The sequence below is a fragment of the Hyla sarda genome, chromosome 1 (assembly GCF_029499605.1).
Source record: "Hyla sarda isolate aHylSar1 chromosome 1, aHylSar1.hap1, whole genome shotgun sequence".
NCBI lineage: Eukaryota > Metazoa > Chordata > Amphibia > Anura > Hylidae > Hyla > Hyla sarda.
Window position 1 is genome coordinate 439,068,025 of NC_079189.1, and position 21,577 is coordinate 439,089,601.

Here is a 21,577-nt window from a genome sequence, read left to right on the forward strand (position 1 = left end):
AAAAGTAATATTTTGCATTGACATACAGGAGAAACTTAAAAAATTAGAATATTGTGCAAAGTTAATTTCTTTCAGTAATGCAACTTAAAAGGTGCATGCAAATCAAGATAGTTCAAGCAGTGATTTGTCATAATTGTGATGATTATGGCTTTCAGCTCATGAAAACCCCAAATCCCCAATATATGATATGATTTGGGGAGCCATGTCATCTGCTGGTGTTGGTAGACTGCATCCATCTACCAGGAGATTTTGGAGCACTTCATGCTTCCTTTCTTTTTAAGTTGCATTAATGAAATACAATGGACTTTTGCACGATATTCTAATTTCTAATTTGGGTTTCACCTGCAAGTATTCAGACCTTTTACTTAGTTGAGGCACCTTTTGGTAGAAATCACAGTCTCCAGTTTTCTTGGGGATGATGCCACTAGGTTTGCACCCCTTGGAATTGGAGATATTTTGCCAGCCTTCTCTGTAGATTCTCTGATGCCCTGTTGGGTTGGATGGGGACCGTCGGTGGGAGCCACCTCTCTAGAGATGTTCAAAGGGGTTCAGGTAAAGGCTCTTGCTGGGCCACTGAAGGACATTCATGGAGTTATCCCTAAGCCACTCCTGTGTTGTTTTGGCTGTGTGCTTATGGTAATTGTCTTGTTGGAAGGCGAACCTTCAGCCAAGTCCAGAGCACTCTAGATCAGGTTTGCATTAAGCATATCTCTGTACTTTAATCCATTCAGCTTTTCCTCAACCCTCAACAGTCTCCCTGTCACAGACACTTGCCAAAAAAACACCCCCACAATATGATGCTGCTTTTTTGTAGGGGTGGTATTGGGTAGGCGGTGAGCAGTCCCTGGTTTCCTTCAGACATGACACTTACACTTGAGGCAAAAAGTTTATTCTTGGTATCACCAGACCAAAAAAATCCTGTTTCTCACAGTCTGAGAGTACTTTATGTTTTTTTTTTTTCCAGATGGGCTTCCACGCCTCTTTTATTAAGGAGAGGCTTCATTCTGGTCACTATGTCATAAAGCCCAGATTGTGAAGTGTTGCAGTGATGGTTTACTTTTTTTTTTTTTTGCCAGAATGATCATTGGGTTCTTGTCACCTCTCTTACCTAGGACCTTTTCCCCGAGGACTTAGTTTAGTGGGGGAGCATTATGGAGGCCACTGTGCTTATGGGAACTTTTAATGCAGGAGACATTTTTGTTGTGCCACCGCACAATACTGTCTCCGAGCTCTACAGCTCTTGAATATGTATTGCCAGCTGTGAGCCCTTTTATAGACAGGGCTGAGAAGTTCGAGGCTCCCAGAGCTAAGTGTCATAGCAAAGGGTCTGAATACTTTTGTCCATGCAATATTTAAGTTTTTCCTTTTTGATAAAATTGTTATTGTAGGGTATGCAGAATGATGAGGGGGACAAGGCTGCATCATAGCGAAATGTGAAAAAAGTACATACATATATATATATATATATCTACACATACAAAGAGGTGAAATCACCGACACCGCTAGATACATACACAGCTATATATTCATCCGGTCGTACACATAAACGTCCACTAATCCGGTACATATATTTAGCACATAGAGTCTATGGCATGAGTGTAGACTGCACTATGACTGGGGGTGGTGCTTCTCTATCAGAAACAAGGTATTCCATATGATACATCCAGAGAATTCAGAGCGCACTCACCCGGAGTCGGTCGCTGTACCAGAGATTCCAGCACCGGTTATCCTCGGTCCATCAGGAATATCGCAGGAGATATGGAGAGTGCGTCTGAGCCAGCGTCTGAGAACTCCCCCACTCTATCTCCTGCGATATTCCTGATGGACCGAGGATAACCGGTGCTGGAATCTCTGGTACGGCGACCGACTTCGGGTGAGTGCACTCTGAATTCTTTGGATGTATCATATATAGATGATATATATACACTATATTGATACATTTCTTTTAAAGAACTAAAGTGTTCATGTCAAGCATTTAGTACAACACACATTCAAAGACACTTAGGCATTTGACTTCTACCTGTTTACCTTTTACCTGTACGTCCTTCGCCCACTCTCTTTCTATAATGCGGGGCCACATAGCAAGTCGGGCACGGCCTCTAACAACGACCGGGACCCGTGGCTAATAGCTAACGGGGAAATTGCAGCATCCCAAACAGCTGTAGGACAGCAGGAGGGTCCCCTTACCTGCTTCCTGGTGTTCGATTGCCGAATGACTGCTCAGTGCCTGAGATCCAGGCATGAGCAGTCAAGCGGCAGAATCATTGATCAATGGTTTCCTATGAGAAACCAGTGATCAATGTAAAAGATCAGTTTGTGCAGTGTTATAGCCCCCTATGGGAGCTATAACATTGCAAAACAAAGTGGGAAAAAAAAGTTAATAAAGATCATTTAACCCCTTCCCTAATAAAAGTTTGAATCACGCCCCTTTTCCCATAAAAAACAAAACAGTATATATAAAAATAAACATATGTTGTATCGCCGCGTGCGGAAATGTCCGAATTATAAAACTATATCGTTAATTAAACCGCACGATCCAAAGTCCAAAATAGCGTATTTTTGGTCACTTTTTATATCATGAAAAAATTAATAAAAAGCAATCAAAAAGTCTGATCAATACAAATTTACTGTGTAGAAACGGAAGCCTCCAAAAGTTATCATATGTATTTTTAGTTGCAAAATTGAAAAGGTAAGGAGGAAAAAACGAAAGTGCAAAAATGAAAAACCCTCTGTCCCCAAGGGGTTAATACAACCATTTTTTGGCAATGAAGTTGACAACTAGAGCGTAGGATCTGCTGTATATTAAATAATGCATATATTCATTTTCCCTCTGTAGAATCCATTACAACTACCCTGTAATGTTACAGCGTGTGTGTTTGGTATCCCAGGGAGCACATGTATGCCATGCTGAGAGCTCAAAGCATTAGCTGCTAACAATCCATTAGCTGACCTCCCTTCTTTCTTTCCATTTGTATCAGGCTGCGGCCAGTGGATGTGGCTTTTATGAAAGCTCTGCATGAGAAAGTAAACATTGTTCCTCTGATCGCCAAAGCTGACTGCCTGGTACCCAATGAGATCAGGAAACTCAAAGACAGAGTGAGTTTTCCAAAAACTGGTATTGTTAATGGTAATGTCTATAGTTTATACAATGCAACAAGACACGGGCAACAAATCGGTTTGAGGTGAACAATAGAAATGATGTAGTTACTGTATGGAAAGCATACTGGGCTCATATCTGCTTTTAATAATTGTCACTATACGTGTGTCAATTCTTAATTCCATCAGTGTTCCGATGAATTTTCATGCCAAGAATAGTAAAAGCTTGTTGAGAAAAATTAATGGGGAAAATGGATCATATCTTAATCAGATGACTCGACTTTTAAAAAAGAAGCCATGATGTCAGTGTGAACAGAGCATTAGATGGTTGTTTGGGATTTTACATTGATGATAGGCCAAGTATGATCAGTTGACCCTAAAGTGCGGAGGCTCCTTCATTTTAGACTGATGTTATACTGCGACAGATGTCACATGCGTGTTGAGGTAAAATTGTGGTGTCACTGTGATGCTACCTCAATGTTTTTCATAGGAAACAAGGTGAGATTGCTGCAGATAATAAATTCCAGCATCGTCGCTGCACCTTCCATAAAGCTGTCATATTTCTTTCCATTATTACATTATTATTAACCATCCTTCTCTACTTTCTCAGGTGAGAGAAGAGATTGAAAAGTTTGGAATAAAAGTCTATCAGTTCCCAGAATGTGATTCCGATGAGGATGATGACTTCAAACAGCAAGACAAGGAGCTAAAGGTGAAGAGGACAGGATTGCTGGCCCTTTACTTTTCTATGTCCTTTTGTTCCTAAGAGTAGGGTCACACGTGCCGTATTTTGCTGCTGCATAATTTCCTACCCATTGAATTCAGTGGTTCTCAAAATATGCAGCTGATTTTGCTACAATTGACTTCAAAAGGTAGGAAATCATGCAGCAGCAAATACGCAGCAGAATACATCACCAGTTATTCCTACCCTAATAATGTATTTTGAAATGCTTTATGATATAGTACATATTATAATACACAGTGTAATAAAATGCCATCTGCTCCAATGTGCAATCACTTGGTTTTATGGCTTTAAAATGTATTTAAGCTTTTTCTGTTTTGTTTGTGGCTTTATCGCATACTTTTCTGTTACAGGAAAGTGCACCATTTGCTGTAATTGGAAGCAATACAGTGGTAGAAGCTAAAGGACAGAGGGTACGAGGTCGTCTCTATCCATGGGGCATAGTGGAAGGTCAGTTACCAACTTGAATGTCACTGGCAGTTTCCAGTTTGATATAGATTCTATAAGTCTTTTACAGAAATAAGTGAAGGTAAATTGTCATTAGAATAGTAGAATATATTGTATAAATCAGGTTTTGTTAACCAGAGTGGGTGTTTGTCATAGCATTTATGTGTGAATGTGTCTATCTGTCTGTCTGTATCACATTGTGTCACATTGTGTATACTGTGTATGTGTGTATTCATGTACAATGAAACCTCTTTGTGAAGACCTGAAATTGCACTAATAGGGGTACTCTGGCAGAAAACATTTTTTTTTAATAAACTGGTGAAAGTTGGTGAAAGTTGAACAGATTTGTAGATTACTTCTATTTAAAAATCTTAATCCTTCCAGTACTTATCAGTTGCTGTATACTACAGAGGAAATTCTTTTCTTTTTGAATTACTTTTCAGTCTGACTACAGTGTTCACTGCTGACACCTCTGTCCATGTCAGGAACTATCCAGAGCAGGAGAGGTTTTCTATGGGAATTTTCAGCAGAGAGCACTGTGGTCAGACAGAAAAGAAATTTAAAAAGAAAAGAACTTCCTGTGGAGCATACAGCAGCTGATAAGTACTGGAAGGGTTAAGATTTTTAATAGAAGTAATTTACTAAACTGCTTAACTTTCTGACACCAGTTAAACAAAAAAAAAATGTTTTCCACCGGAGTACCGGACCATGGTCTTATAATGGTCACTAAATGGTCTCAAAAGCTGGTCTGGGTAAGAAGGCGGTACTATCATGTATGTGTGTGTGTTTGTTGATATACACTTATACATGTCTTTGTGGACTACAGTTTGTATGTGTGTGTGAATGCATGTATAGATTTTTGTGTGACATTGAGTATTTATATGCTTGTACTATACAAGTGATTATGATTGTGAACCTCCCCATTTACAAAATCCTGCATATGCTTCTTGTGTGAATGCTGGAGAGGGGGCCCCGGAGCTTCACTATTTGTATGCCACACATACAGCAGACAGAAAGCCAGGCAGGTGGAAGCAAGTTGTGTCTGTGCGCTGAGATGACCTTAAACACATTGCAAGTTAGGAAAAAAACAGGATTTACAGTAGCTATATTTAAAAGCCATAACAACAAGAAAGACAATTCTGCTTTCATTCCAGCTGTTTGATGTATAAGTGGCTTGGCCCCGCAGAACAAAGCGCAGATCCCCCCTCAGATTACAGCGGTGATGGCTGCACTTCCTCTGCTTCCCAGACACAACTTTTTCACAATGAATTAAGAAGCCTTTGTCTCCTGCCAAAACAGTCCAGACATCTTCATGGAACACGCTGTGCTAATTCTAACCATTTGAAGGGCCACTTCACCAAAATGCTACATCTTTTATAAATGATACATCCTGTATGTGTTTTAATACCACTCCTACATATGTATATGAAAGTGTCTGGAGATGTAAAGTTGTGATCATAGGGCAGATGTTTTTATGACTGCACTGTCAGTGATCTCTTTAAAGAACATTACAGCCCCCTCTCTCTGGCCTGACATGGCTGATAACAGGAAATAATAGACTTTATATTAATGTTTAGAAAATATCGATAAGATACACAGCGCTATATTTTAGTGTGATCTCAACAAATAGCATACAAAGACAAAACACGGTATCCTGCACTCTCTGCTAGGACTGTGACTCGAAATTCCTACACAGAGTGACCAGCGGACCTGGCTTCCAGACGTGCGTGGGGCGCTCAGAGGTGACCTATTGCCTCTGAGCGCCCCACGCACCTCTGGAAGGCAGGTCTTCCGGTCACTCTAGGTAGAAATTTCGAGTCACAATCCTAGCAGAGAGTGCAGGATACCGTGTTATGTCTTTGTATGCTATTTGTTGAGGTGTATCCTGTGGTTCTTTCTAGCACCTCCATATGAATATACAAGGATTCGTCCTGCTCCAATGCTATTGTGGATCCGATTAGCTGCACAGATCCAAGTGATGTAGTAGTGGTGCTGGCCATCTTCTCTCCTTAGACACGACAGTATTGATCTCACACTGTTGTCTGTCCTTCTATGTGTTCACAGTAGAGAACCAGGCACATTGTGACTTTGTCAAGCTACGAAATATGTTGATCCGGACTCATATGCATGACCTGAAGGATGTTACATGTGATGTACATTATGAGAACTACAGAGCCCAATGTATCCAGCAGATGACTAGGTAATGTATCTGTAAATCATTACATGCAAATTCTTTTAATATACTTACCGTATATACTCGAGTATAAGCCGACCCAAATATAAGCCGAGGTCCCTAATTTCACCCCAAAAACTTAGGAAAACTTATTGACTCGAGTATAAGCCTAGGTTGGGAAATACATCATCCCCCTGTCATCATCCATCATCCCCCCTGTCATCATCTAGACCCCCCCCCCCGTCATCATCACCCCCTGTCATCATCCCCCGTCATCATCCAGACCTCCCCTGTCATCATCCCCCCGTCATCATCCAGACCCCTCCGTCATCATCCAGACTCCCTCCCCCTGTCATCATCCCCCCCATCATCATCATCACCACCTGTCAACCCCCCCATCATCATCCAGACCCTTCCTGTCATCATCCCCCCATCATCATCACCCCCTGTCATCATCTAGACCCCCCTGTCATCATCACCCCCTGTCATCATTCAGACCCCCCTTTCGTTGTCTACTCACCTCCCCGATTGTTGCTCTCTCGGTCCTTTCCTGTTGCCTAGTAGTTGCGGGGACCATCCGCATACCGGTGGGGAGGGTCAGCTGGTCCGGGCCATCCATCTTTACCGGGAGACCCTCTCCTCCACTCCGGGCCGGCCCCGAACTAGTGGGTATGCCAAAAATATTTTTTCCGAGTATAAGCCAAGGGGGGGCTTTTTCAGCATGAAAAATCGTTCTGAAAAACATGGCTTATACTAAAGTATATACAGTATCTATTTAGTGTGTTATACAATGAACATGGCATTAAAGCTGAACTACTAGTTGTTATCTATTGTTGAGCATTACTAAAAGCCTCCATATAGTAACATAGTTTATAGGGCTGAAAAAAATTACATACATTTATCCAGTTCAGCCTGTTACTTAGTCTGCTCTATGTGTAAAGGGGTATCCCTGACCTCCTCTTTTGGAAACCAAAAACAGTTGAGGAGGTAGTTTTATGCAATTTGCATAACTCCCTTTGACTTAAATGGAAGTGCGTAAACTAGAGATCGACCGATTATTGGTTTGGCCGATATTATCACCACCTTGCCGTGCCACACCTTCCACCACTTTACCGCGCCGCACCCTCCACCACCGCACCGTGCCGCACCCTCCACCACCGCACCGTGCCGCACCCTCCACCACCGCACCGTGCCACACCCCCCACCAGCGCACCGCACCCTACACCACCACGCCGCACCCTTCACCACCGCAGCGCAACGCGCTGCACCCACCAGCGCACCACCAACCCGGCTGCTGCCCTATTGCCTCCCCTATCCCTGGTTTTATAATTACCTGTTCCCGGGGTCCGGGGCTACTTCTGGCTCCTGCACGTCCTGTGTTACGCTGTGTGCTGCACAGCACAATGACGTCCTAAACGTGATGTCACCGTCGGTGCGCACAGTGACAGCTCAGGAGGACGCGCAGGAGCCAGAAGAAGTGTGGACCCCGGGAACAGGTAATTATAAATCCGGGGATGAGAGAGGCAATGGGGTAGTGGCGGTGGCGGTCTCTGGCCGGTGCGGTGGTGGGGGGTGCGGTGCGGTGGGGGGGGGATGGTCGTGGTGGCAGTGATAGGATTCAGGACCCCAGGACAGGCAGGGGAAGAGAAGCGGGTGGCGGCGGTGGTCTCTGGCACCGCAAAAGCCGCTGCAGTTCATTGATTTAAAGCGCCCGCTTTAAATCAATGATCTGCAGCGGTGTCGCGGGGGGATGAATAGCTGTTAACTTATACCGGAATATGGGTATAAGTTATCGGCTATCGGCCCTAACCTCCACAGATTATTGGTATCGGCCCTAAAAAACTATATCCGTCGATCCCTATCGTAAACAGCGTAGCACCACGAGCTATGCTGCTTAAATTCTTTCAATTACGTTCTGAGTGGTTCTATGCTGGGGTACCCTCTTTCCCACAGTGTCAGAACAGGAAAAAAAACAGTTAAATGACACTTATAGTATTGCTCTTGACTATTTCTACTCTTTAGGCCTAGGCCACACTGTGACTTTATGTAGTGCTGCAAGATTGATTTTAACTATTAAAGTGACAGCTGTAGTCAACACGTTTATATTTGTTATCAATGTATTGTTTTAGACTGCAGCTGTAGCTCCAGAGTTAAAATCAATCAGTAGCGCTACAAAAGTTGCAATGTAAGGCTGTGTTCACATGTGGTGTTTAATAAGTGGTACCACTTATCACAATACTGATACAATTTTACTGCTATTTCCCGAAATCATGGTAAAAATAGCGCAGTTGTACTGTGTTTTTGAAAATCACACAATTGCTATGTAAATGAAGGTAAAATCTTTACAGTGATTTTTAGTACAGGGTTATAATGTGGATGAACCTGAGTAAAAGAAGTTAGAACTTACTCCAGTCTGTGGTTCCTTTCTGGAGATATACACTGCATTTTCCCTTTTGTGCAATGGAGACAGGAGCAGATATTCAGAGTATGCCTACCGCCGTTCCCTCCCATATGCCTTCCCACAGAGCGCTCACATGGGTGCAGAGTATGAATATTTACTAGGTGGGAGGGCATATGGGAACAGGGGGCAGGGATGCTTGGAATGCCAGTTCCTGTGCTCAAAGGGAAAAATTTACATATTATCAATGCAGAATAATATATAGGGACATTTATCAATGTTTGCTTATGTATTCTTTTTTTTAGTAATTTTTTCCTTACTTTTTTTTTGCTTATGTGTGACGTATTTATCAACTGGTTTCAGCCTGTTGATAATTTTCTTTCACGTAAGCAATTTTTCCTTTTTTACTTTGGTAGTAGCTTTTTCTGCTCCATGTCTGAGCTGGAGTAAATTTTGCCAATTTTTAACCCTGTTGCGACTTTTTTTTGCGCAGTTGCGACTGTCGCAGTTAATAAATACCTGACTACCCGTAGTCCATTTTAAAATGATTACTACGTAGTTAATTTTTGGAAAACTTGCTTTTCTCGCTTTCCAGTCAAAATGTCGCATGAAAAATCGCGTAGTCGCAGTTGCTACAATTTTGCGACAATTATAGTAAAGAAAACCTGACTAAACCCGTTGATAAATGTCCATAATAGTGTATATATCCTAAATGGGACAATGGATCTGAGTAAGTTATATCTCATTTTATTTGCGATTACCCGCACTATAAACCTGTGAAATCTGTTTAGTACGGGTGGACCAGCTGTCAGATTACCTTTAAAGATATGGTTGACATCAGGGCTGGATCAAATTCTGCGGAGGACCCTTAGCAAAATTTCTGGGGCTTTCCCTTTGACCAGCCCTATTTAAATCCATACCATATACAGTATACGTGAAATAACAAACCATCTTTAAGCCACAGAGTTAAGCACCAAAAATGCAATTTTGCTCTCTTATTTGTCAGTGACATTTGATCCTTGTGCTTGTGGGTGTACAGATTACTTCAGCTCATCTCCCATTCACTTCAGTTGGAGCTGCGCTGCAGTAACCGTGCATTACCACTATACAGTGATCAGAGTCAAGGCTTCTAGCTCTGTATACTTTGTATATGCCGGGGCTTGGCCAAATGGCTTATTGTCATAGGTGTCAGGTGTTGATGGCCTATCCTCAATCAGTTTTTCCTGGAAAACCCCATTTAAAGAACAACTGTTATAATGCCATTGCACACTATTATTGCACCAAAGTGGTTTCCCCACTGTGAAGGTGAGGAGGTCCCTAGACCATACAGCAGAACTACATTATTGTATTCATAAGACAGATCTATTCCGTTAATTGTCAAATCCTTTCATGCTCAAAAAAAAGTCCATAGATTATAATAAATACTGGCCTTAATAGAGTTTACAGAAGATGTGTTTAATAACAAGGTCAATACAATCATTTACCTTATAATCCTATTAATCAATAGTGTGATACATATTCAAGTCTGAAATATTACATTTTATCACTTTTTGTCTTTTAAAGGCATGAAGAAGTTATGACCACAGCAGAAAGGTTAAGGTTAAACTTAAGTCACATTTTGTCACTAAACTTTATATGGCAGTATCACTGGGTTCTTACTAATATGGTGTCTACTCATATCTTAGTGTCCCTTCAGATGTACTATTCTGTCCGGTCTGACATCAGGCATGGAGAAACACAACATCACTCCGGGCTGTACATTAGGCAGTTGTACATATTATGAAATTAGGAAAGTTTATTTATTTTTTGAACCATATATATCTTTTCGCTCTCTGTCCCGGTGTAAAAAATGTTAGATAATAGCCTCCTTGCAGAAGAACCAGGATGGGCTCTTTTTTACCAGGACGCAATGTGCGTACTCCATGTAGTGAGAGATGTTGGGCACAAATATTCCCTCTGAGCCAATTTTAAGTAATACAACTGCACCCCCTTCTCAGAGTCCTCAGGGAAGCCGATAAATCTGGACCAATCCTCAAGATCTTGTAAAAAGATATGCATCCTAATACCCCCAAGTTACATACCCAACATGGGCAAGTACATCTTTAAGCAAGTAATCTTTCGGACCGCTCAGGACACCATCCAGCATGTTGCATATTAACAGGAGAAATAATAGGTATTTCCTTACCCTGTCCTTTCAGTCATGAAAAGGCAAATAAAGTGAAGATTTAAACAGCACACCATGTGCACCACCATCACAGAGCGGGATGCCACACTGTCCATGCTCTTCTTTTGCTCATACTCCAATGGCACTTGAAGCATCGCTTTTTGCATGGCCGGGATTGCATTCACAACTGCAAACCAGAGACACGTAAACCATCATCCCTCCTGTGACCCAGCCAGCTATGGTACTAGAGGTCCCATTGGAAAACTGACCCATGCACTTCCTGCCCTGAGTGCAGCTACTCTCCACGCCTGATGTCAGATCACACAGTACTATGTCTGAAGGGACTGAATATCTGCTTTCCCTCATGCTATATGTTAGCATTGTAACCACAGGTGACTGTCACCCTGAGCACTCGTGATATAATCTTCTTACCGCATTGTCCTTACCTTTGTCTCTTGATCTGTGAATGGGGATGGCATTTCTGCAAAAGAAAGAGCATGCCAAGGATTTCGAAGTCCACAGCATGTTCTGTTTTCTGCAGATTTTTTTCCTTAGGTGTTGATGGGGTATTAAAAAAATACATATACATGTATTGTTCTATACATTTTTGCATTTCTGTCTGAACATGGCCTAACTTTCTCCGGTCTGTCTACTGTTTCTGGACTTACCTTCAACGTGTCGAAAATCAGCTGGCCAGTATCAAATATAACTGTAAAAAGTACTTGACTTCTTCCTATTACACGATTTTCATGTAAAGTGCTTAGTTAAATGGAACCAATAATCAGATTTTACCATAGATAATGCATGGCAACACGATATATGGGGTAAATCTTCATCCTCACTATCCCGGGGGACGTTCCTGCCTGCAGGGATATAGAGTTAGTAAGTTTTTCCCGCCAGAAGTCCTCTGGGTGAGGAGCTATACTTACCTAGTCCCATCGGCGGCGCTGTAATCACACCCTCTCCGTGTTATTGGGACATTCTTGCCCGCAGGGATGAGGAGGATATGAAGTTAGTAAGTTTCTCCTGCCAGCCCCATAAGAAGTCCCCTGGGCAGGGAGCTATACTTACCTAGTCCTGACGGCTGCACTGTAATCACACCCTCTCCGTGTGATTGACAGCCTGCGTTACCGCTCTGCTCTGTCTGCTTAGGGAGCAGAGCAGTGACGCACACTGTCAATCATGCAGAGAGGTCGTGATTACAGCGCAGCTGCCTTTATATATGATAAAATCTGATGCTTAGTTCCCTTTTAAGCACCTTATGCATGTCCTCTATGGAAGCAAGAAATATTCCCAGTACTTTAATACTGGCTACATGTTGTATGCACATTGAATAACCTAATGAAGATTAATGTTATAATAAAAATAAGACTTATTGTACAAATACTTACATTTATTTAAAATTATTTAACAAATAATAGCTAAACTATTTAGTGCTTATTCATTGCTGACACTGTGTCATGTATTTTACAGCAAACTGACTCAGGACAACAGGATAGAGAGCCCCATCCCTATTCTTCCTCTGCCAACACCTGACGCTGAAACAGAGAAACTTATCAAAATGAAGGATGAAGAGGTATATAGTATGTGCCTGCCAGGCTTTTCATTGTAAAAAGCTCAAAGATCAACCCTTCTTAGAATTGCCTTAAATAGTTACTGTTGTTTCAGTAAACTTTGCATAAATCACTAGTACAAACAGATGTAAAATATCTTATCAGAGAAAAGTGCTTTCTTCTCTAATTACTCTCCCCCCTTTACCAAACTTTTATTTACCCTTAAAAAAACTGTTTACAAAATATTCGGCAGCTTACTGGGAGACCAGGTTACATATTACCCATATAAGTCTATGGTGAGGGGAGGGCGAGAATTAAGATAGGAGATAAGTGGTTGAATAGGGCTAGAAGCAAATAGAGAGACTACAAAGAGACTTCACAAGAGCTTATTTTAAGTATCAGAACTTACTCCAGAGCTTGATTCATAGCAGAATATTGGTGCTCCTCATGTACACACACAGGACAGCTTATCCTGAAAAGTCACATGAAAAGGTTACAGTTTGTATGTCTAGCCACTAGATGGCACACTGCTTCACAGTGCTCTGTCAAATCCTTGGCATTAAAGACCACACCGAAGCCTGAATGACTGTGCTGTGCCCCTAATAATGAATTTAAAACAGTTTACACTAAAGGTTAAGTGTAGAAAGGCATAGACCATATAATGCAGGTTCGAAGATGATCATACATGACCAGAAAAGCATTGAAATCCAAAGGAAAAGGTGTACTAATATTATATTAAAGGGCTACTCCAGCCGCCAGACATGTTATCCCCTATCTAAAGGATAGGGGTAACATGTCTGATCGCAGAAATCCGTCCGCTGGGGACCCCCGCAATCTCCGCCATGCCTCCCAGTCATCCGGTGCACGGAGCGAACTCTTTTCCGTGCCAAATGACTGGCGATCACAGCCACCACGCCCCCTCTGATCATGTCTATGGGAAGAGGCGTGACAGCTGTGTACTTGCCTCCACACCCCCTCCCAAAGACATTAATGGAGGGGGCGTGGTATGACGTCATGATCATGGAAGCACTAGGCTTCCGTGACCGTAACGCCACAGTGCTGTCCTGGAGATCACAGGGGGTCCCAGCGGCCCGACCCTCTGTGATCAGACATGTTATCCCCTATCCCTTGATGTCATGTCTAGGGGTGGAGTGCCCTTTTAAGAGTATACTATTCAACAATGAAGACTATTCACAGTGACATTGGACTAAATGAGGACTTGCCAACAGGATTACCCTTTATGTTTTCAGTTAAAAAAAACTCATTTTTGGAAAATAGATTTTCTGGCCAAAAATTAAGGAGAAATAATAGCAAAAATTTGTTTTTATCCATAGGCTGTAATTGGCATTCAAGTGAATGAACCAGTCACATTTTATAGACAAAAGACATAAGTGGCACTGCCATAAGTGATTTGGGTACTTATCCCTAAGGCTGGGGAGGCCTTAGGGGGTGTGGGGGGTTAAAAGGCATGCATACTGCAGACCCTCCCATAGACTTGCATTGAGGGGGTGGGGCGTGACGTCATGAGGGGGTGGGGTGTGATGACATGAGGGGCGGGACTATGACATCTCAAGCTCCCAAAGCCGGCCCCAGCATTCGGAACAGTTTGTTCCAAACGCTGAGCAGCGGAGTACCCTTTCAAGGACTCAGCCCATTTTCAACTTTCAATTTTTTGATTTTTCCTCCTCCCCTTTTAAAAATCATAACGTGTTAAATTTTGTACCTACAGACCCATATAAGAGCTTGTTTTTTGCATCACCAATTGTACTTTGTAATGACATCACTTATTTTATAACATCATCTGCGACAAAACCCAAAAAACTTATTTGTGGGGTAAAAAAAAAAAAAAAAAAAACTATTTTGCTAATTTTTAGGGCTTCCATTTCTACGCAGTGCTTTTTTCGGTAAAAATGACACCTTATCGTTATTCTGTAGGTCGATATGGTTACAAGGATACCCAATTTATGTGGGTTTTATTTTATTTTACTACTTGAAAAAATTATAACTACATGCACCAAAATTAAATACCAAAAAAACACCAGTTATATATTTTTATTAAATATTCCATATTAAAAAAACATATATGGTGCTCAGTGAAATACAGACAATTAGCCAGGAGACCACTCATATGACTAAATAGTATACTCCATAATAGGAAAATAAAACAGCATAGTGGTAGTGCCTAGGACCACCACAAAAGGGGGATATAGCAGTAGGAATATGGATGTATAACAATGGTAATATCTTTCCATATGAGTACGATAACAGTATGGTTTCACTATAAGGCACAAGGGAAGGCCGAGGCGCACAAGAAGTAAAACCACTATGGGTTGTACACCCTAAACCACTCCACAGTATGTAAATAGCCTAGTACATGAAAACCAACGCTCATATGTGGCGTTACTGCAACTCAAACATGCTGTGTATGCAAGTGTGCTCCCGGACCCCAGCACACTTGCATACACAGCGAACACACTTGCATACACAGCATGTTTGAGTTGCAGTAACGCCACATATGAGCGTTGGTTTTCATGTACTAGGCTATTTACATACTGTGGAGTGGTTTAGGGTGTCCAACCCATAGTGGTTTTACTTCTTGTGCGCCTCGGCCTTCCCTTATGCCTTATAGTGAAACTGTACTGTTATCGTACTCATATGGAAAGATATTACCATTATTATATATACATTCATATTCCTACTGCTATATCTCCATTTTTCGGTCGCTCTTCATTGGGGGACACCTTACTGATGGGTATATGCTCTTGCCACTAGGAGGCGCTGACAGGATATACCCGCCCACCTGCAGTGAGGTAATCAGTTTTAGCTAGTGTCAGCTAGGAGGCAGACACAGGTCTGGGAGCTCCCCAGGCCTGGTCTTTGTTATCATTTTCTAGTAAGGGCTGTTTAGTTAGATTCTTTACTCCCTTTTGTTTCCCTCTTTTTCAGGTGGGGGTTCAGGAGCATGGCGCTACCTGTTCCCCCATATGCGGCTAAGGGGCATGGGTCATAAAAGTATGCACTGTTAACCCCTTCCCACCAATGACCAGCACCTGGAGGTTGTACCCTGGGTCCGGGTCCCCCATCACCCCTGCTCGCCCCGCTATCAGTAGCCTGGTATGATGCAGTGCGGCCATAAGCTAGTTGAAGACGCCTAAGATGAGTATAAGAAACTGGCGTCTGCAGATGAGTATGTACTCTCCCCCCTTCACCTAAAAAGGGACTCTGTCCTTTATTGGGGTCCTTATGTGTGGGGGCTGTGTTTCTGTATACTGAGGACGGCCGCCGACCTTTTGCAGCGGCTCCCTCCGGCAGATGTTGAGGGGCTTTTGGCTTCCCTGCTCATCTCTGCAGGTGTCACTAGGGGTCGGCTGCGCGCTGGGTGGGGGATTATGGCGGCACGTAGCTCTGCCCTTCTTCTCCTCTGTGCCAGCATGCGTTCTGGAGGTTATGACGGCTCATGGCCTTCTTTCTTCTCCCTCCTGAGCCAGTGCCGAATGGGGAGGTCAGGCAGCGCCACTCCTCCTGGTTCGCACTCTATGCAGTTCTTTATTATGGCCCACGGGTGCTTATCCGCAGCCTTAACACTGTTCTCCTCCAGCGGAGTTTAGCTCCGCCCCTCCACCTTTTTTTGAGAGCGGCTCCGTCGGCCTCCCTGAGCTGCAGCCCGGAAGGAGCTCCTCCTATCCGGGCCGTTCTGTTGCCCTAGCCTTGGAGCTATGCGGCGGCTTAGCAGGCGCTTCTAAGTGTGTTGCTCCGTGCCGTCGCCGCTCCTGAAGCTATCCACGGTGTGTGTTTTTTCTTATGAAAGCAGCCTAAGAGTACTACTCGTGGACGGTAGTTCACACTCCTTGCATCTTGTTAATACCATGAGGTGCAGAGATCAAGTGCCCAGTGGACCAAACAGTAATAATAGATGCAAAATTACATTTTAACATGCAGCCTTGAAAAAAAAAAAAAAAATCCACACACATTTCCTGGGCACTATATCCATTTGGTGTACTTTTGCACCCTCTTGTGGCCAATTCTTGTATGGCATTCTGATTCTATTACAGCCTTGGCCGGGCAGTTTAATATTTGCAGTCCTTTCCTAGGGTCTGCATTGTGGGCTGCTTTATTGTTTCAGTCACCCTAGACTGTGACATGCTATGCACTATACAGGAGCTACTTAATGTATCCCTCTGGCATCCCTAATTCTGCATTTTTGCTCGCTGTCATGGAGCATATGCGAAACGCCGTGGCAGGTTGTTGCCAGGGATGCACGGTCCCTTGAAAACTATCGGGGATATATTCAAGCAATCTGTTCTCTCCTACCACTGAGTGCCATACCTTTGTGCAAGCTCTTTGGCGTTCCTGACAGACACTCAGGTATCTTTTGAGGTTCCTCATCTGTCATGTCTGCCGGCCACCCATCCTGTCTTGTTCTTGGCATGTCTCCACAGGCTACGGCATCTAGTGCTCCGGATCCTCACATCCACCACTAGCTCTCCATGGGAATATCCCTGTGTGGGCATGGTTTGGCCCTGATACACTATGCCCAACAGTGATCTTGCCTGTCACTCATCTCACGGCTGCCACATTAGCGGCTGGCACTCCGGTACCCCACTGCTGGTGCGAGGTGTGCGAAGGAATACCCTGTTGTCTTCTAGGGTCCTATACCAGTCAGTCAGACAGTGGTCTGCATGGTTTCCTCTGCCGCCTGTCACACAGCTGAATTTTCTGCGGCTGGAGTTCCAGTACCTCACTACAGTGTGAGGTGTCCGATGGAATGACTCATTTGCTCTGGACCCCTACCAGTAAGCCAGACAGTGGTCTGCATGGTTTCCTCTGCCGCCTGTCACACGGCTGATGTATCTGTGGCTGGAGTTCCGATACCCCACAGCTGTGTGCGGTATACGAAGAATTGACCCAGTGTGTCCTACAGACCATATGACTCGTCTACATGGACCCATACCAGTAAGCCAGACAGTGGTCTGCATGGTTTCCTACACCACCTGTCACACATCATATGGCTGATGTATCTGCGGCTGGAGTTCCGGTACCTCACTACTGTGCGAGGTGCCGACCAAATGACTCGTTGTCGTCTATGGACTCATACCAGTAAGCCAGACAGTGGTCTGCATGGTTTCCTACAGGTCCTGTCACACATCACATGGCTGGTGTATCTGTGACTGGACTTCCGGTACCTCACTACTGTGCGAGGTGCCCAACGAAATTACTTGCTGTCCACCATGGATCCATACCAGTAAGCCAGACAGTGGTCTGCATGGTTTACTACACTGTCTGTCACACATCTCACGACTGTTGTATCTGCGGCTGGAGTTCCGGTACCTCATCGTTGTGCGAGGTGCCCGACTGAGTGATTCGCTGTCCACTATGGATCCATTCTCGTACCTCACTGCTTGGTGAAGGATCTGGTGGAGGCTCCCTACGGTTATACGGGATTGATACCAGTCAGACAATCCTTAGTCTGTGGGGTTTTCTGCACCACCGGGTCGCCCGTTGGATAGGCAGCACTCTAGTACCCCTTTTTCTGTGGGAGGTGAATGGAGTGACCCTGGGTGCTCGGGAATCCTTTACCTGTAGGCCATACGGTTTTAATACTACTACTTCGGGTCTCCTACCAAACACTTTCACCTAGGGCTGGGCGGTATACCGGTTCATACCGAATACCGAAATTTTTGTCCTGCACGATATGAATTTTTTTCCATACCGCAATACCATATCAGCCCAGCGCTGCACTGGGAACTAATCATATGTGACCCGCGAGCGCTGTTCTGCCCCCCTCCCCCCCAAGTTAATCATCAGCCCAGCGCTGCACTGTCCCGATTGGGGTACTACTCACATATGTCACCCGCAAGCGCTGCCCTCCTCGTCCTCCTGTTTGTTACGGGCCGCTGACGCTGGCTGGAACTCTGTACTGTACGCTGTATCCCTATGCTGTATCCCTATGCGGCCGTCAGCCTATCACCGGCCGCAGCGATGTTCCGCCTTGGCCGGTGATAGGCTGAGCTCACTGTCATGTAAGGAGCTCTGCCCGTCTTCTTACATGACAGTGGGCTCACTCTATCACCAGCCGTACAGTACAGAGTTCCAGCCAGCGCAGGCGGCCCGCAACAAACAGGAGGACGAGGAGGGCAGCGCTTGCGGGTGACATATGTGAGTAGTAGCCGAATGGGGACAGCGCAGCGCTGGGCTGATGATTAATTTGGGGGGGGGTGGGGGGAGCAGAACAGCGCTCGCGGGTCACATGATTTAAAGGGGGGGGGGGGAGAAATACTGTTATATACCGTGGAACCGCCATAAGTTACAAAAATACCGTGATACCCATATTTGGTCATGCCGCCCAGCTCTACTTTCACCCCGTGGACGGTAGTTCAGGTTCCCACTACCATGATGTAGTTTTGGAGTGAGTCTCCCCATGTTGCCCCATGGGCCTTATACAATGCACCACATCCTGGTTTGCAGGGTTACCTACTTGGCCAGGTCCCTCTCTGCATGCCTGCTCCTCGGTCTACAGGCTGATATCTCACACCACTGTGTGTTTCAGTATGCGGGACCCGGCATGGCCTCGGTCCCTTTGCCACATAGCCAGACTGGGTCTGCATGGTGTTCTGATCCATTTGGTTACCTCCCCTGTTTCTGCCGCTGCTGCAGTCCGGTGTTTCTCTTTCAGGTGCAGTTCCACAGAGTGTGTACCTGTGGGTTCTTGGGACCTTTCTACCTGTAAGTCACACTGTGTCTGCATTTTTCCTGCTCCACATTCATTCCTCATCTCCTCAGTCTGCGTCTGTAGCCTTGGTGTATGGCACCATTAGGAGATGGGGTGTGGGCCTTTTTTCTGCAGGTCCCAGGGACTTTCTCAGCCACAGCAGCATCACTCTGTTCTCCTATCTTAGGTTGCACCTTTGGTCTGCTAGAGGCATACCTCCCTTCCTGCTAGTCCCTTGGATGTTTGCTGTTTCTTTCGTGTCTGCCGTCTTGGTACCCCACTGCTATCGTGGGGTACCCATGTATGTGCTCCTACATATGCTAAGACCGCTCTGTAGGTGTAGAGCCCACCTTTCTTTTTATTGAGTGGGGTAAGCCTCAGGGCTTCCGGTTATTTTGTTTCTGCAGTTCTGCGGTGGTTGAGCACTTCTGTTCTGACATGGGGCTTGCTGGGGCAACGGTCAGTTGAGCCCCTCCCTATGCCTTCTGGTTCAAGGTGGCTCCTCCAAACAGTGATGGTTGCCGCTTGGGGCTCCGCCCGCATAGTAAGTTTTCCGTGCCTGTGGGGCAGCATTTCCCTGCTCCTACTGTGCCTGGAGCGTTTTGTCAATCCCCTTTCCACAGGGGGTACCGGGATCAGGGAGCTTGGCATGGGTCTGTCCTTGAGTTTTCATCTCGACCACCCTTGTTTTCCCTCCTCTGGAGGGACTATTTTATTGAGTTTTTTTCTGCCGCCAAGATTATGCCATCTCGCTTTTCCCACTATATAGGCGGAGTATCTGGTGGGGCCCTTGTTTTTTTGCTGAGAACATTCAACAGGGGATTTTACTGTTAAGGCTTGTGTGCTTACTGTCCACTATCACAGCCTGGCTCTCTTTCTGTTTTTTGGTTATCTACTGCTGCTCATGCAGTCTTGGCTCTCTCCTCTGTTGGCGGAGTTTGTACAATCTCCCTGGAAGGGTGTGTTCTTCCTTCCCTTTTGTCTGTGTCAGTTGTACTGCACTGACACCTAAGTCTTCTGGAATCATCCTTCCTGTGCGCAGACCCTGAGAATCCCAGCTGGGTTCTCATTTGCTTCTCCCTCTGTTCCCATTCTGGCGGGATGTTTCTTCAATGGGCTCTGGTCCGCTTGGACCACTGAGATCTATGACTGATTGGTCTCCTGGGCTTGGATTCTGTCCTAGGATGCTGTGGTGTGCCTTCCTTTCAGACGGCTCTTCCAGTTCCTTGGTGATGGTTCAAGTCTTGGACATGTGTAGTGATCCGTCCAAGACTCCTCCGCGATCCCTTTAGTCAGGGCGATCTTTCTGTTCTGCACTCCTTCACTTCTTCATGGAAGTTTGTCGCCCGGAGAGTTTTCCCGCACTTCTGTTTTCCTTACTCTTCAGGGGTTTGTCTTCCAGGTGACTCTACGTTTCCAGTTTACTTGTCGGTCTCTCCGGTATCTGAGATCCCCCCCCCTTTCTGGGTGTTTGCCGCTTCTTTCTTCCTTCGGGGTCCATTTCCTCACAAGTTGGAGTGCGTTCAGGTTATCCGCTTTATACCAGTACGGCTATTGTCGCATTCTGGGTGCTCATGGCGGGCCCCTAGGACAGAGGCTATTGGGTCTGCGGCTGTGCAGGTCTTTGCTCTCATGCACCGGACCTCTAGAGAGCAGGATTTCATCTTTCTTTTTTCCTGTGTTTTCTTGTCTCTCTATATGACCCGGGTGTCTTGGGTCTCTACAGAGGACAGCCCTTCCCTTGGCATCCTAGTCCATCTCCTTGGACGGGAGATCTTCCGGGAGTTCAATTTCCAAGCCTAGTGTGTCTCCGTCTGGGGGGCTCGTCCGCATGCCTTGTGAACACGTGAGTTCAGTCTTGGGACTGACTCCTTTTCTTTGGTGGTTGTTTTTTCCCACCCTAGGGGACTGCTTTGGTACATCCCATCAGTTCAGTAAGGAGATTTTTTTGTACTCACTGTAAAATCTCTTAGCCTTCATTGGGGGACACCACACCCACCAATTTCTTCGGCTTTTTTCCAGACTATTTTTTCCGGTTCTTGGGTTGTTTATCTGGGATTCCTTTCTAGGGTCCTTCCAACGTATTTCTTTTTGCTTCTCCTACTGCTTTGTGACAAAACTGATTACCTCACTGCAGGTGGGTGGGTATATTCTGCCAGGGAGGAGCCTACTTTTTTTTTCCTAGTGTCAGCGCCTCCTAGTGGCAAGAGCATATACCCATCAGTAAGGTGTCCCCTAATGAAGGCTACGAGAAAGAGATTTTACGGTGAGTACAAAAAAATCTCCTTTTTGTGG

At 44.9% G+C, this 21,577-nt stretch overlaps 1 protein-coding gene across 12 annotated transcripts in view; it reads left to right on the forward strand.

Annotated features, from left to right (window-relative positions):
* SEPTIN5 (septin 5) overlaps positions 1 to 21,577 on the forward strand; it is an 88,733-nt gene that overhangs the window by 60,788 nt on the left and 6,368 nt on the right. For 9 of the 12 annotated variants that reach the window (XM_056532337.1, XM_056532344.1, XM_056532282.1 and 6 more), the window contains 6 exons: positions 2,979 to 3,096; positions 3,707 to 3,808; positions 4,192 to 4,288; positions 6,350 to 6,485; positions 10,420 to 10,449; positions 12,494 to 12,596. In XM_056532337.1, the coding sequence (XP_056388312.1) occupies positions 2,979 to 3,096; positions 3,707 to 3,808; positions 4,192 to 4,288; positions 6,350 to 6,485; positions 10,420 to 10,449; positions 12,494 to 12,596 (586 nt within the window). The remainder of the gene's footprint in view (positions 1 to 2,978; positions 3,097 to 3,706; positions 3,809 to 4,191; positions 4,289 to 6,349; positions 6,486 to 10,419; positions 10,450 to 12,493; positions 12,597 to 21,577) is intronic. The other 3 variants (XM_056532294.1, XM_056532300.1, XM_056532331.1) reach the window with 1 other exon arrangement.